This window comes from Pelophylax lessonae, assembly GCF_965119305.1.
Source record: "Pelophylax lessonae genome assembly, chromosome: 10".
NCBI classification, from domain to species: domain Eukaryota; kingdom Metazoa; phylum Chordata; class Amphibia; order Anura; family Ranidae; genus Pelophylax; species Pelophylax lessonae.
In genome coordinates, this window is record NC_138777.1 from 25,815,267 (window position 1) to 25,830,041 (window position 14,775).

The 14,775-nt window shown below is 44.9% G+C and overlaps 1 protein-coding gene across 1 annotated transcript in view; it reads right to left on the reverse strand.

Moving 5' to 3' along the window:
• SLC1A2 (solute carrier family 1 member 2) overlaps positions 1 to 14,775 on the reverse strand; it is a 201,236-nt gene that overhangs the window by 62,844 nt on the left and 123,617 nt on the right. The window contains exon 3 of the mRNA XM_082270152.1: positions 4,096 to 4,248. Coding sequence (XP_082126278.1) covers positions 4,096 to 4,248 — 153 coding nt within the window. The remainder of the gene's footprint in view (positions 1 to 4,095; positions 4,249 to 14,775) is intronic.

Genomic DNA, 14,775 nt, shown 5'->3' on the forward strand with positions numbered 1-14,775 from the left:
GACTGCATACCACTCGCCTGATCTCCCGAACGGCGGGCGCTCTGAGCGGCTACTACTGGAGCGAACGCTGGTCCAAATCTATGGCAGTACGATCAGTGTTGGGAGTAACTAGTTACAAAGTAACTGATTACAGTAACTACATTACTTTTTTTGGTAACTTAGTAATGTAACTAGTTACAATACTAATATTGGTAACTACACTACTGTACTAGGCTATAGGAAGTAACTACACTACTGTACTAGGCTATAGGAAGTAACTACACAACTTTACTAGGCTATAGGAAGTAACTACACTACTTTACTAGGCTATAGGAACGCGCTTTCCTGCGTTACCCAAGCCGTGCGATACAATCGTTATTTTGAAGAATAGAGAGGGATGAAGTTTATGACTTTTTGTTGCACTTTATGTTTTATTCTGTTTTTTTCGGGTTTTGTTCTCATGTTTCCCAAAGCCTGAGTTTATACAATAAACTCTATGCAGAAAGAGTGTCATGTATCTTCTTCTACACGGTCAATTAAGAAAGAGGAAAGTAAAGTAATAAGTAGTGAAGTTACTTTTCAAATGCAGTAACTAGTAAAGTAATCTCGTTACAATTTACAGAAGTAACTAGTTACATTTTTTGAGTAACTACCCCAACACTGAGTACGATGCAAAATTCACTGCACAAATGTATATCAGCCAGCCGGGGCCCTGGTATTCACTGGCGGATATATTTTTGTGATGTGGAATTATTATCGTTTTGATAAATATCTGCCCTTTTGCTGGAATAATGGCTTTCTATTATGCTTGATCCGCATGATTGCAATACTTTTGCTATTTCCTTCGCAGATATCGTCCCATTTACTGGAACAGTAGCATAATCACTATCTATCTATGCATCGCATACTAGCTCATTATGAAATACTTACCTTAGAACGAGCCCCCGCCGTGCCGCCTGCTTACCTGTATGAGGGGCGACATGTTCAGTCGCCCGTCTTCTGGGATCGCGGCATCTGGCCATCTGATTGGCCGGACCCGCGATTATGTGAGCCGACGGTCACGGCACAGGGCTTTTGAAGGAACGGCACCAGCGGCCGTTCCTTCAGAGCTTATGCGCCCGTGATGTCACTGGCTGCATTTAAGGTAAATATCTCCTAAACGGTACATGTTTAGGAGATATTTACAGTACCTATAGGTAAGCCTTATCATAGGCTTACCTATAGGTAAAAGTTGCAGAGGAGGGTTTACTTCCTCTTTAAGGGGGCAAAGCCTTCCGGTCCAGAACTGGTAAAAGGGATAATTATAGAGATGTAATGCTTATGTTTTTGTTTTGTTTTTTTTTTTGCCCTAGCATACATAAATTATTCATTTTTGATGTAAGCTGGAGTTGGGTTTGGTGATAGTAACAGCACATAAAAGGATGCCATTGATGCTGATGATGCCAAGGAAGGAGCAGATGGGGAGAGCAGGGTAATGAAAGGTGAAAAGACACAGAAAGGACAGCAGAACTTGGCACAACATACTTCTAATGCCCTGAAGGTTTAGGAAGAAGTTTTTTTTTCCACTTAGCAGTATTCACAAATACAGAGCAACGAGGATAAACATCAAAGTAGATACCAAGCTGCTTCTATCATGCAGGATCACTCTGAAATTAAAGTTAACCAGGGAATGGATTTGGGTACATGTGCTGTGGGACATCAAAATAAAAATGAAATACATCTATTTAAATGATCCAACAATGCTCAGCTCTCCCTGCTACAGTATGGTTTACCTATATCAGGGATATGCAAACTGTGGCCCTCCAGATGTTGCAAGTCCCATGAGGCATAGCAAGACTCTGACAGCTACAAGCATGACACCCAGAGGCAGAGGCATGATGGGATTTGTAGTTTTGCAACAGCTGGAGGGCCACAGTTTGCATATCCCTGACCTATATCATTGCTCAGGGCCAGGACAAGGGGTGGGCAGGGGGGATGGCTGCCCTAGGCACCGTGGTATCATGTGAGATAGGGGGGCACCATAAGGATATTGGGGGCCGGGGGGGGAGGATTCATGTTGAGAAGGGGAATTTGGGGGATGACAGGGGGGTAAGAATTGTTCTAGGAAGGCAAATTTAGGAAGGTGTGCATTTGGGGGGATTTGTGGGTAATTTGGGGTGATTCGTGTGGTGATTTGGGGGGGATTTGTGTTGGGAAGAGGGAGGAGGGAAGAGGATTTGTACTAGGAGAAGAGATTTGGGGGGGGGGGATTTGTTTTGGGAAGAGGGAGGAGGGAGGAGGGAAGAGGGTTTGTACTAGGAGAGGAGATTTGGGGGGGGGATTTGTTTTGGGAAGAGGGAGGAGGGAGGAGGGAAGAGGGTTTGTACTAGGAGAGGAGATTTGGGGGGGGGGTTTGTTTTGGGAAGAGGGAGGAGGGAGGAGGGAAGAGGATTTGTACTAGGAGAAGAGATTTGGGGAGGGGGGTTTGTTTTGGGAAGAGGGGGGAGGGAAGAGGGAGGAGGGAAGAGGATTTGTACTAGGAGAAGAGATTTGGGCGGGGTATTTGTTTTGGGAAGAGGGAGGAGGGAAGAGGGAGGAGAGAAGAGGATTTGTACTAGGAGAGGAGATTTTATGGGGTTTGTGCTATAAAATAAAAATATTAGAGAGGAAATATTTTTTTTAGTGCCACCCATCAGTGCTGCCTATCAGTGCCCATCAGTGCCTCATATCAGTGTCCAAAAGTGCTGCATTTTAGTGCCACACATCAGTGCCCATCAGTGCGGTAATTAGTGCCTCCTCATCAGTGCCCTTTAGTGTCGTGTCATCAGTGCTCTTCAGTGCCTTGTCATCAGTGCCCATAAGTGCCACCTATCAGTGCCCATTAGTGCCGCCTATCAGTGCCGCCCATCATTGCCGCCTATCAGTGCCTATCTGTGCTGCCAATCAGTGCCCATCAGTGCCGCCCATCAGTGCCCATCAGTGCCGCCCATTACTGCCGCCTATCAGTGCCTATCTGTGCTGCCAATCAGTGTCACCTCATCAGTGCCCATCAGTGCCTCATATCAGTGTCCAAAAGTGCTGCATTTTAGTGCCACACATCAGTGCCCATCAGTGCGGCAAATTAGTGCCTCCTCATCAGTGCCCTTTAGTGTCGTGTCATCAGTGCTCTTCAGTGCCTTGTCATCAGTGCCCATTAGTGCCGCCTATCAGTGCCGCCCATCATTGCCGCCTATCAGTGCCCATCTGTGCTGCCAATCAGTGCCCATCAGTGCCGCCCATCAGTGCCGCCCATTACTGCCGCCTATCAGTGCCTATCTGTGCTGCCAATCAGTGTCACCTCATCAGTGCCCATCAGTGCCTCATATCAGTGTCCAAAAGTGCTGCATTTTAGTGCCACACATCAGTGCCCTTTAGTGTCGTGTCATCAGTGCTCTTCAGTGCCTTGTCATCAGTGCCCATAAGTGCCCATTAGTGCCGCCTATCAGTGCCGCCCATCATTGCCACCTATCAGTGCCTATCTGTGCTGCCAATCAGTGCCCATCAGTGCTGCCCATCAGTGCCCATCAGTGCCGCCCATTACTGCCGCCTATCAGTGCCTATCTGTGCTGCCAATCAGTGCCACCTCATCAGTGCCCATCAGTGCCACCTATCAGTGCCCATCAGTGAAGTAGAAAAATGTTTTTATTTACAAAATTTTATAACAGAAACTAAGAAAACCTTTTTTTTTTTCAAACTTCTTGGCCATTTTTTTTTTTTTTTCTTCAAAAACAAAAAAACAAAAACAAGGATGAATAAATACCACCAAAAGAAAGCTCTATTTGTATGAAAAAAATGTAATATGGGTACAGGGTTGCATGACAGCGCAATTGTCATTCAAAGTGTGAGAGCACTGAAAGCTGAAAATTGGCCTGGGCAGGAAGGGGGTGAAAGTGCCCGGTATTGAAGTGGGTAAAGTAAACATTTCCCCTTATTTAGTGTGGGTCACCCATACTAAAACCCTACCAGATGCCAGGTACCAAATGTGCCCCCTGAACTTAAGGATTTCACCGGTTGAGTCTTTGTCTCCAAAGTCTGGTGTCAGATTAATATTGCAGCAGTCACAGCACACACCATTTAATATTTGTAATCTAGACTGACCTGTGATTAAGCTGGAGATAATTAAAGGAAGGATCAACATTTTCAGCATCCTCATGAGAATGTCTCCTGGAAAGGCTATCACCATGACGATATCAGGGTGGATTGGAGAGGCCATCCGAAGGAGACCACCAAGCACTGATCCCAAAATGACACCTGAAAGAAAAAAAAAAACAGAAGGGACAGGCATTAGGAAAGAGCCAGGACAATGACGGGCAGCATGAAATACATGGAAACCTCACAAACAGTCCAGCTTTGTCAGTCACAGTCACAGACTAAATTTGGCCATACACTGAGCAAATTCATCAGGGATACAATTTGAGATATGGGTGACCCATCCACCCAACATCATTCGATCTGAAAATTGAAGGACCTTTGGGAAACTGTTGGATGAAAAGTGTTTGCATCCAATCAGATGCAGCCACTGTTCGGGTGTTCTGACAGCAATGGATGCACTTGTTGACAAAAGTTATCAGTTAAAGTTAGTGATCGACCCATATTGGTTTTTCGTTGCCAATACCGATACTGATATTTTGGCCAATGCATATTGGTATCGGCCGATATTGGCCGATATTTTCGTACAAAAAAAAAAAAAATATTTTTTTTTCTTTGACAGGTACTCTTGTGGAGGGATCTGGGGGTCTTAACCCCTCCTCTGCACTTAAAAGCATTCAAAACGCCATGTTTAGCTGTTTTGAATGCTGTCATTTTTTTAAATTTGGCGCCAGACAGTACCCAGAAGTGAGGTCATGACATCACTTCCTGGGTTTTTACATGGAGACCCGATCAGAGCCGAATGCGGCTTTGATCGGGTCTTCGGCGGCCGTGCAGGCTGGTTGCCCGGGTCTCCCGGTGGGACGGGAGACCCGGGCAAGCTGCAGAAGGCGGCAGGAGGAGGGGGGGGACGTCCCCTCCCGCTCCTTGTAATGACAGCTGAGCGGCTTCTCAGCCACATCGATTGTCATCAGGGCCGTCTTTAATATGGATTGGACCCTGGGCAAACATTTTATTGGGCCCTCTCGAATCCACTTAACTATGTGCAGGCTCAAGGGGCAGCTGCTTTAGGCCTCACAACAACGACTGGGCCCGGTGCAGCTGCCCCTTTTGCCCTGAGTTAAAGACAGCCCTGGTTGTCATTACAAGACAGTCGACCATCAGCTATGGACACTGGTACCGGGGTGATGTCTCTAGCTGCAGGCATCACTCCGGTACAAGCACTTTCCCGAAATATCGGCAATATCGGTCACCCTGGTGGCCGTTTCCGATATATCGGGGAAAGTGCAGATCGGCCCTCGATATATCGGCTTTGCCAATAGTCGGTCTATCTCCAGTTAAAGTACTTGCCTTGGACAGGTATAAAAAGACAATTTAATCCAGTTATATATTCTTTACAGAACGATGCCCCCCCTACCCCCCCCCCCATCAATAATCTGCATGCATTACATAAAGAAGCACAGAGACCCAGGGATGACATCAAAATACAATAAATGACATATATATATTTAAAAACTTAATTAGCATTTTAACAAGGGTGGGAGGAACATGAGAAAGCAAAATATAAGCAGACTAGATTATATCTAAAGACAAAGCTTTTTATGTTTGGATTGAGTTAAAAGGGGTTAGACCCCCTGTAACATAGTTAGTGAGGTTGAAAAAAGACATCAGTCCATCCAGTTCAACCTATGATGTGTGTGTGTTTGCTGTTAACCGTACATTGTATACCCCTGTATGTTGTGGTCTTTAAGGTGCCCATCTAATAATTTTTTTAAACTATCAATGCTCCCTGCTGATACCACTGCTTGTGGAAGAGAATTCCACATCCTTACTGCTCTGACAGTAAAGAACCCCCTACGTACTTTAAGGTTAAACCGCCTTTCCTCTAGTTTTAGTGAGTGGCCACGTGTCTTATTGTATTCCCTTTCTCTGAATAGTTTGTTCCTTATGCTAGGGTCGCCAGTACAGTATTTGTACATTGATATCATATCCCCCCTCAATCATCTCTTCTCCAGAGAGAATAGGTTCAGTGCTTGTAGTCTTTCCTCATAGCTGATGTCCTGCATTCCCCTAATTATTTTTGTTGCCCTTCTCTGGACTCTTTCCAGTTCCAGCACATCCTTCCTGAGTGCCCAGAACTGGACGGAATACTCCAGATGTGGCCGGACCAGAGTCTTGTAGAGAGGGAGGACGTTTTTTATTGCAATTTGTGCCCCCCGTTAGGAAGATTCCCCCATTTTACCATTATCACAGAGAGTGAAAGTGGAAGAAAATCCAACATTTCGGGTTGTCCCCAGAACAGGAAAAGAGGAGAAACTTCCAATAGGGACACTAGTTCTACCAGGGCTTTTCTCACTTTGAAGGATTTCCTTCTCACTTTCTGTTTGGCTATGGGAAAGGAAATGAAGGAAAATCTTCCCAATGGGACACAGATAACTAAAAAAAAACTGACAGGGGTTATAACCCTCGCTTTCTCTATCCAAAACGAAACAAAGTTTTCCTTTAGTTCTACTTTAAAACTTGCCGAAAGCCTGTCAGAATAAAGAAGTGTATCAGTGATGGAAGGTACACTTCATACACAGAGTTCAGCTTTAAAGTGTATCTAAAGCCATTTTTTTTTTTCCTTAATTCTTGGAACAAGTTTGGAAGAGCTGGCACCTCTCTCGGGTTTTTATTGCTGAAAGCACACAACAATGCCAGCCTTGACAATATAACAGTCATTGAGGAGAAAATCATTTCCAAAGTTCACAACAGAGGCACTAAAATCACAGCTCTTCGATCCCTGTATTCTCTGGCCTGCCAGCTTTATAATGTAAACAAACAACAGGTGCTGTAAGCTGTTAGAAACCAGCTGAAACTCGATTTCAGAGTTGTGATTTTTGAGGATGAATTACTCCACAGTACCAGCAGCTACAAAAGTCAGTGGGGGCTTGTTTTCATGCTCTTTTACTGCTTAGTAAAAACCATTTTACAACAACTTCACACAGATATGTAGGTGGCAGGCCAGGTGGTGCCCAGGTGCTGCATATATGTGTCGCTATCTTGTTCTCTTCAATGGCACCCCCAGAACTGTGACTGTGCTGTGATGGACAGCTGACAGGCTGACAGTCAAGTACTGATTATCGGGAGCCAGTAGAACAGGCTTCCAATGACATCCTCATTCCTCACTGTGTAGCCCATGGTGTAAATCAGTTGGCGTAAATAGTTTGTAAATACTTTAAAGACCATAGACTTGGCACAGGTGCACTTTGAGCAAACCCCTGCTATGCCTATCTGTCAATGTAAAATGTACTTCGGTCCACTTTTTGTAACCACCCCTAATATAATACATTCTGCTGTATTTCTGTTATATGATCGACTATGTATACTCCACAGTTCCTTCAGTCTTCCCTGCAGGCTCGGCAATAGCCTGGAATATAACATGAGAACATCTTGCTTTAATTATCCATCCTCTATTACTTCTGCTAATGAGGGTTTCCAGCCAAAACACATTTCTAAATTACTCATTAGCTAAGAAAAATATATTTGAAACCCATTAGCAAAGCCTTGCTATTTTGAAGACTCAATAATTTAATCCTAAGAGACCACTCTAGGCTGTCCTTATTTATGAAAGAGTCTTAAAGGAAGCTGTTGCCTGTGGTAACCAACCAAATTTTGAATTTCCAGCCTCGAAAAATGAATGGCTGGAACCTGATAGTTTGCTATGAGCTACACAGGTCTTTCCATTATTACAATGAGATGCAGAATATGAGGCTATATGTAAGGGTATCCACCATTGTGACAATGCCCTGATAAAAGCTTTACCATGTTTGTCATCGACTGCAGCTAGACTTTCAGGAAAGAAGTCTAAACGTGAATGCAGAAAATGCATCTCCAGTGACATGGTCCTGTATGCTGTAAGAAGTTAATTAACAAGCTGAATGTAGTTTGGTACTTTGTAGTTGGCAAGAAAATTCTCGGCGACATCCTTGAATGCTTTCCAGGCAAATTTCTCTGGCCCCATTGACAGATCTTCGAAGTAATTGTATTTGCTGACATATCTGATCTGTGAACCAACAAAATTACCTTCCTGATTCTTGGCATCACTTATTCTTAGAAACATCTGTCTCAAATAACGGAAATCTTCACCTTCCTTGTTCATCGCTTTCACAACCTTTTTCATCGGTTCGAGTTGCATGTGAGGCTGAGGCAAAAATATCTTTGTCGGATCAACAAGTAGTTCATGTACCATGTTTTTTGTCTTGGAACCAAATTATATTGAAATTGAATGTAATGTGATTGTCTTGCACGACTGTCCCATTCATGCATGTAACAACAGTACTTGGTATATCAGATCTGCATTCCAAGCAGCAGATCTCCACGGATATAATAGTTGTACTTGGTGTACTGGATGTGCTTCAACAAAAGCTCCACGTTTTTGTATGTTTCTTTGATGTGTGCAGCATAGTCAACAGGTATGGCAAATTGCAAAAACAGAATATTACCATAAAACGATATATGATCGGTTAAATTACAGGGTATTTTCGTGATTCGCAGCAAAAAATCTATAAGATACACCAAAAAGTGTTTGGGAAGAAAATCTTTGTTGTCCAGTGTTATCGGTTTTCAACCTCCATGCTCATAGTTTAAAGGAGTTGTAAAGTCAGAAGGTTTTTTATCTTAATGCTTTCTATGTATTAGGATAAAAAACCTTCTGTGTGTAGCAGCCCTCCCTTAGCCCCCCCCCCCCTTATACTTATCTGAGCCCATCTCTGTCCAGCAATGTCCAGAAATCGCTAGGCCATCGGAAACTCTCCCATGTCCTCTCGGCCATTGGCTCCTGTGGCTGTCAATCAAAGTCAGTTAGCCAATCAGGAGAGAGAGGGGCGGGTTAGAACGGCAGCTCCGTTTCTGAATGGAAACAAGGAGCTGCAGCTTGGCTCGGGTGCCCCCATAGCGAGCTACTTCCTGTGGGGGCACTTGTTAGGAGGGAGGGGCTAGGAGAAGCGAAGAAGGAACCGAGCAGAGGAGGATCCAGGCTGCTCTGTGCAAAACCAACTGCACAGGGGGGGAAAGTAGAACATGTTTGTTATTTTAGAAGAAAAAAAATAGACTTTACAATCACTTTAATACATGATATACATCTCTTTTATTCTATATTTGTACCAAGCCTCAGGAGGGGATATTTGGCAGCAAGAATGCACATTTGTACACAGGTTATAACAGTGCTGACAGCTGCAGACCTCAAATATCAACAAGCTAGTCTATGGTGGTGGAAACTTCACCAAAGTAAAATAACTGCAGGAGTTCCTTGGAGACCAAGTCTCTGAGGTAGATAGTCCAAAACAGGAAAACAGATGGGTATTCTGGATCATCACACTTGTTACTTCACCTGCTGTGACTGAGAGTGTCTCTTGGCCTATACTGACAGCAACTGCTGTCAAGTTGTTACTCCACAAGGAGAGTTCAATATTGGGTCTAAAATATACCTGCAAAGTCACTATTTTCCCTAAATCTATACAAGTTTTATCCTGTGGTGAGCCTCAATGAAGGAAGAGTGGTGTTGCCCCAAAACACGTTGGATGTTTTCATGAATTTTTTTTTTTTTTTTTTTAATAACAATTACAATGAACTCTTTTTTATGGTTTTGGTCTGGAATTCTGTATTCCTATGGTTTGAGCTGCTGTTGGGTGCCCATTGATGGGAGCCTTGCTGTGTGAGAGCTGTCTTGCCAGAGCTATTGACTACGCATGCAAGTCTAAATATTCCCAGCTCCGTTTTGATTATGTTGTTCAGGAGTCCACATTCTTGGGGGGCACACCCAACAGTGCTCTGTCCTTTAGGATGGGTCTCAATGTCCTCCACAACATGCAAGCTGGAGCTTTTTGGCCTCCTTGGCCAGTCATAATTCATCCAAGCTCCTCTGTACTTTGCTGAACAGGAACTCCTTTACACCTTACTATTGGTGATACTACACATGTATGTGTATGTCTCCTTGGAGATTTGTGTCCTCCTCGGCCAGTCACACTTCATCCAAGCTCCTCTGTACCCTGAACAGGAGCTTCTGCTCTTCCATCACACTACTATTGGTGAGACTATGCATGTACGTCTTTTCACACAATACACCCAGTCTACACCTACCTCATATCTCCCGGCTCCAGCTTTCTTGGAGCTTCATGTCCTCCTTGGCTAGTCACACTTCATCCAAGCTCCTCTGTACCCTGAACAGGAGCTCCTGCTCTTCCATCATACCTTCTTACTATTGGTGAGACTATGCATGTATGTCTTTTCACACAATACACCCAGTCTACACCTACCTCATATCTCCTGGCTCCAGCTTCCTTGGAGCTTCATGTCCTCCTTGGCTAGTCACACTTCATCCAAGCTCCTCTGTACTTTGAACAGGAACTCCTGCTCTTCCGTTACACCGTCTTACTATTGGTGATGTAGTGGTGTGCCCCTTTATCCAGATGTAGGTGCAAACTTGATTTCCCACAATCCTCTGGGCTCCCAGCATCCCCGTGAGTTCCAGGACACGCCCAGGGAGTATAAATGCCAGCTCCGCCCAGCTTCCTGTGCTCAGAGAGATCCTGCCTGATGGGACAGCAGTGACTGGGCAAGTGAGCTGTCCCCAGGTGCTGGGTCCTCAATCGATCAGTCTGGTGTGTGGGCCACCAGCAGTGAGCACAAGAGCACGCAGAGTCTATCCAAGCCCCAGTCCCTGGAGAGGACTCTGTTACAGTCCATGTGGAGAAGCTGTCCAAGCATGGGGTTGTCCTATCTATGGCCCCCAGAGCCTCCTGACCAAAGTCAGCATCAGCAGCGCCTGTGTGAAGTCTGTGCCAGCAAGAAATACCCTCAGCTCACAGTCTGCTGAATGAACGATCAATCTATTGGAACACGTGAGAGTATCTTCAGTTCTTTATCCTTTCGGTAAACTGAACTCAGAACACTCTGCTGCCATCTAGTGGCCTTTACTAGAACTGCAATAGAATTGTTTTCACATGTTTTATGAATGTTTCTCCCTTCCTCATATTGCTGTTTTGTACTGCAAACCCCTGTTCACGTGATCTCCTGTGTAATCTACGTTCTACATTGTTAAGTAAAGTAGAAATTGCACATCACCACTGGTCTGATCATTTGGCTGATACCGTTACATAACAGTGATACTACACATGCATGTCTTTACACACAATACATCCAGGCTACACCTACCTCATATCTCCCAGCTCAAGCCTCCTTGGAATTTTGTTTCCTCCTTGGCCAGTCAAACTTCATCCAAGCTCCTCTGTACCCTGAACAGCAACTCCTGCTTTTTCGTCAGACCTTTTTACTATTGGTAAAACTACACATGTATGTATTTATACACAATACACCTAGGCTACACCTACCCCATATCTCCCAGCTCCAGCCTCCTTGGAGCTTCATGTCCTCCTTGGCCAGTCACACAAGCTTCTCTATACCCTGAGCAGGAACTCCAGCTCTTCCGTCATACCTTCTTACTACTGGTGATACTACATATGTCTTTGCACACAACACACCCAGAATATACTTGGCAAAGAGGTCCTATCACATCTATCACGCTACTTGTAGACCTGGGATGACAGCATTCTCCAGAGCTTTGCTTGTTGTTTCTCTACCAAACATGGTCACAATGCCTACCTATCGGTACTTAGAATTCCATATGAAGCTAAAAGTAAATACAATTTGTTATGCTGGCCACAATAAAGGCCACTCTAAAATGGGCAATTTTATTGTATTGAAGGGTTCAGGGGGGTCAGAAAACAAGTCAGTATCTGGTGTGACCACCATTTGCCTCACGCAGTGCAATACATCTCCTTCGCATAGAGTTGATCAGGTTGGTGATTGTGGCCTGTGGAATGTTGGTCCACTCCTCTTCAATGGCTGTGCGAAGTTGCTGGATATTGGCAGGAACTGGAACATGCTGTCGTATACGCCGATCCAGAGCATCCCAAACATGCTCAATGGGTGACATGTCCGGTGAGTATGCTGGCCATGCAAGAACTGGGATGTTTTCAGCTTCCAGGAATTGTGTACAGATCCTTGCAACATGGGGCCGTGCATTTTCATGCTGCAACATGAGGTGATGGTCGTGGATGAATGGCACAACAATGGACCTCAGGATCTCGTTACAGTATCTCTGTGCATTCAAAATGCCATCAATAAAATGCACCATTGTCCATAACATATGCCTGCCCATACCATAACCCCACTGAGACCATGGGCCACTCCATCCACAATGTTGACATCAGCCAACCACTCACCCACAAGACGCCATACACGCTGTCTGCCATCTTCCCTTTACAGTGAAAACCGGGATTCATCCATGAAGAGAACACCTCTCCAAAGTGCCAGTTGCCAGCGAATGTGAGCATTGGCCCACTCAAGTCGGTTACGATGAAGAAACTGCAGTCAGGTGGAGACCCTAATGAGGTCGACAAGCATGCAGATGAGCTTCCCTGAGCGGTTCCTGACAGTTTGTGCAGAAATTCTTTGGTTATGCAAACCGATTGTTGCAGCAGTTGTCCTAGTGGCTGGCCTCAGACGATCTTGGAGGTGAAGATGTTGGATGTGGAGGTCCTGGGCTGGTGTGGTTACACGTGGTCTGCGGTTGTGAGGCCGGTTGGATGTACTGCAAAATTCTCTGAAACGCCTTTGCAGGCGGCTTATGGTAGAGAAATGAACATTCATCAGGTTTGGTACCTTTTATGTTTTTAGGTTGCCCTTCCGTCCTACCTTGCCGCGGTTCGCCATTTCTTCCCCCGATTGCTTTGGGCCCTCCTCCCCCTGCTACCTTCTGGGACCTGTGTATGTCCCTAAAGACAATGGTACCATTTAGCAAGCACAGCATGATTCGCGCATGCGCAGTAGGAAAGCAGCTAAAGGTTTCACTGCCGGTTTCCCTTAGTTGCAATTCCTGCCCCTGCCCCCCAGCTGATGGATGAATCATCTTGGGGTGACAACCTCGCGGGGACCCTGGACAGGTAAGTGTCCTTATTTTAAAAGTCAGCAGCTACAGTATTTGTAGCTGCTGGCTTTTACTTTTTTTTAATACAGGCTGGAACTCCGCTTTAACATTCTTTTGAGGAGCGGGTACCTAGTTTTGATATATACCTACTCCCACTTTTGATCAAATCGCCTAGGCAATCCGAGCGGAAGTTTGCCCCCCTCCCCCCCTCCTCTTTTTACCCTCAGCCTTCTGGGACATGTCACAGGTCCCAGAAAGCTGCTGGACCATTCACAAAGCTCAGTGAGGCTCATGCATGTGCAGCAGGAAGCCAGGTGTAAAGCTGGCAGGAGTCACGGCCGGCTTCCCACAGTAAACCTGCCATTACCGGGGACCCGAAGACTGGCGAAGAACCAGCCCAGGGTGAGAACAGCGTTGGATCCCTGGACAGGTAAGTGTCTTTTTATTCAAAGTCAGCCGCTATGATCTATGTTGCTCGTCCGCTACCTTATATGTTATTTCCATTATAAGCTGTGTACATTGTATTCTGTACCATAGTCATTGGCTCAGGTCCTTGTTTTCACACCCATTATAATTTGTTGGTATAGACCAGGGATCCTCAAACTACGGCCCTCCAGCTGTTGCGGAACTACACATCCCATGAGGCATTGAAAAACTCTGACATTCTCAGACATGACTAGGCATGATGGGAATTGTAGTTCCTGAACAACTGGAGGGCCAAAGTTTGAAGACCCCTGGTATAGACCATGTACCCGGGAGAGGTATCTCCCCCTCCTGTCTTCTTATTGTATTTTTGATGTATCGCTATTGTTCCGAGGTTGTATACTTTATTCTTCCAAAAAGATCATCAGTAAATTGAAAGTAAAGCCAGCAGCTACAGTATTTAAAGCTGCTGACTTTTCTTTTTTTCTTTCTAGGGTGAAGATCCTCTTCAACCACTTGCCAACCAGCCGCCGCACTTTTACTGCAGGTTGGCTCTATTACGCAAAATGACGTACCAGTACGCCGTTTCATGTAATAGTCAGTGGGGGCGTACACGCGCTGATTGGCCAGAGGGGGAGCCAACCAGAGGGTCCAGCTGGCCACCCGCGGTCACTCCCCATAGAGACAGAACGGCGGTCTGCCTACGTAAACAAGGCAGACCGCCATTATGTCAGAGATGAACACAGGGATCCTGTGTTCCTCCTATTTGGGAACACAGGTCTCTGGGTTAATCTAGTGAGTCCATCCCCCACACAGTTAGAAAGCATCCCCTAGGGACACATTTAGCCCTTTGATCACCCCTGGTGTTAACCCCTTCCCTGCCAGTGTGGTACAGTATAGTGTAGTACAGTAACAGTGCATATTTTTAGCACTGATTACTGTAGTAATGTCACCGGTCCCCTCAAAAGCGGCAGGTGTCTGATCTGTCCGCCGCAATGTCGCAGTCCCGCTAAAAATCACTGATAACTGATGACTACTGATGACTACTAGTAAAAAAAAATAAAAAAATAAAAATGACATAAATCTATTCCCTAGTTTGTAGACCTGATAACTTTTGCTCAAACCAATCACTATACACGCATTGGGATCTTTTTTACCAAAAATATGTGGCAGAATACATATTGGCCTAAATTAATGAAAAAATTAGATTTTTCTATTTTTTTTATTAGAAATGTTTTATAGCAAAAAGTAAAAAATATTGTTTATTTTTTTTCAGAATTATTGCTCTTTTTTTGTTT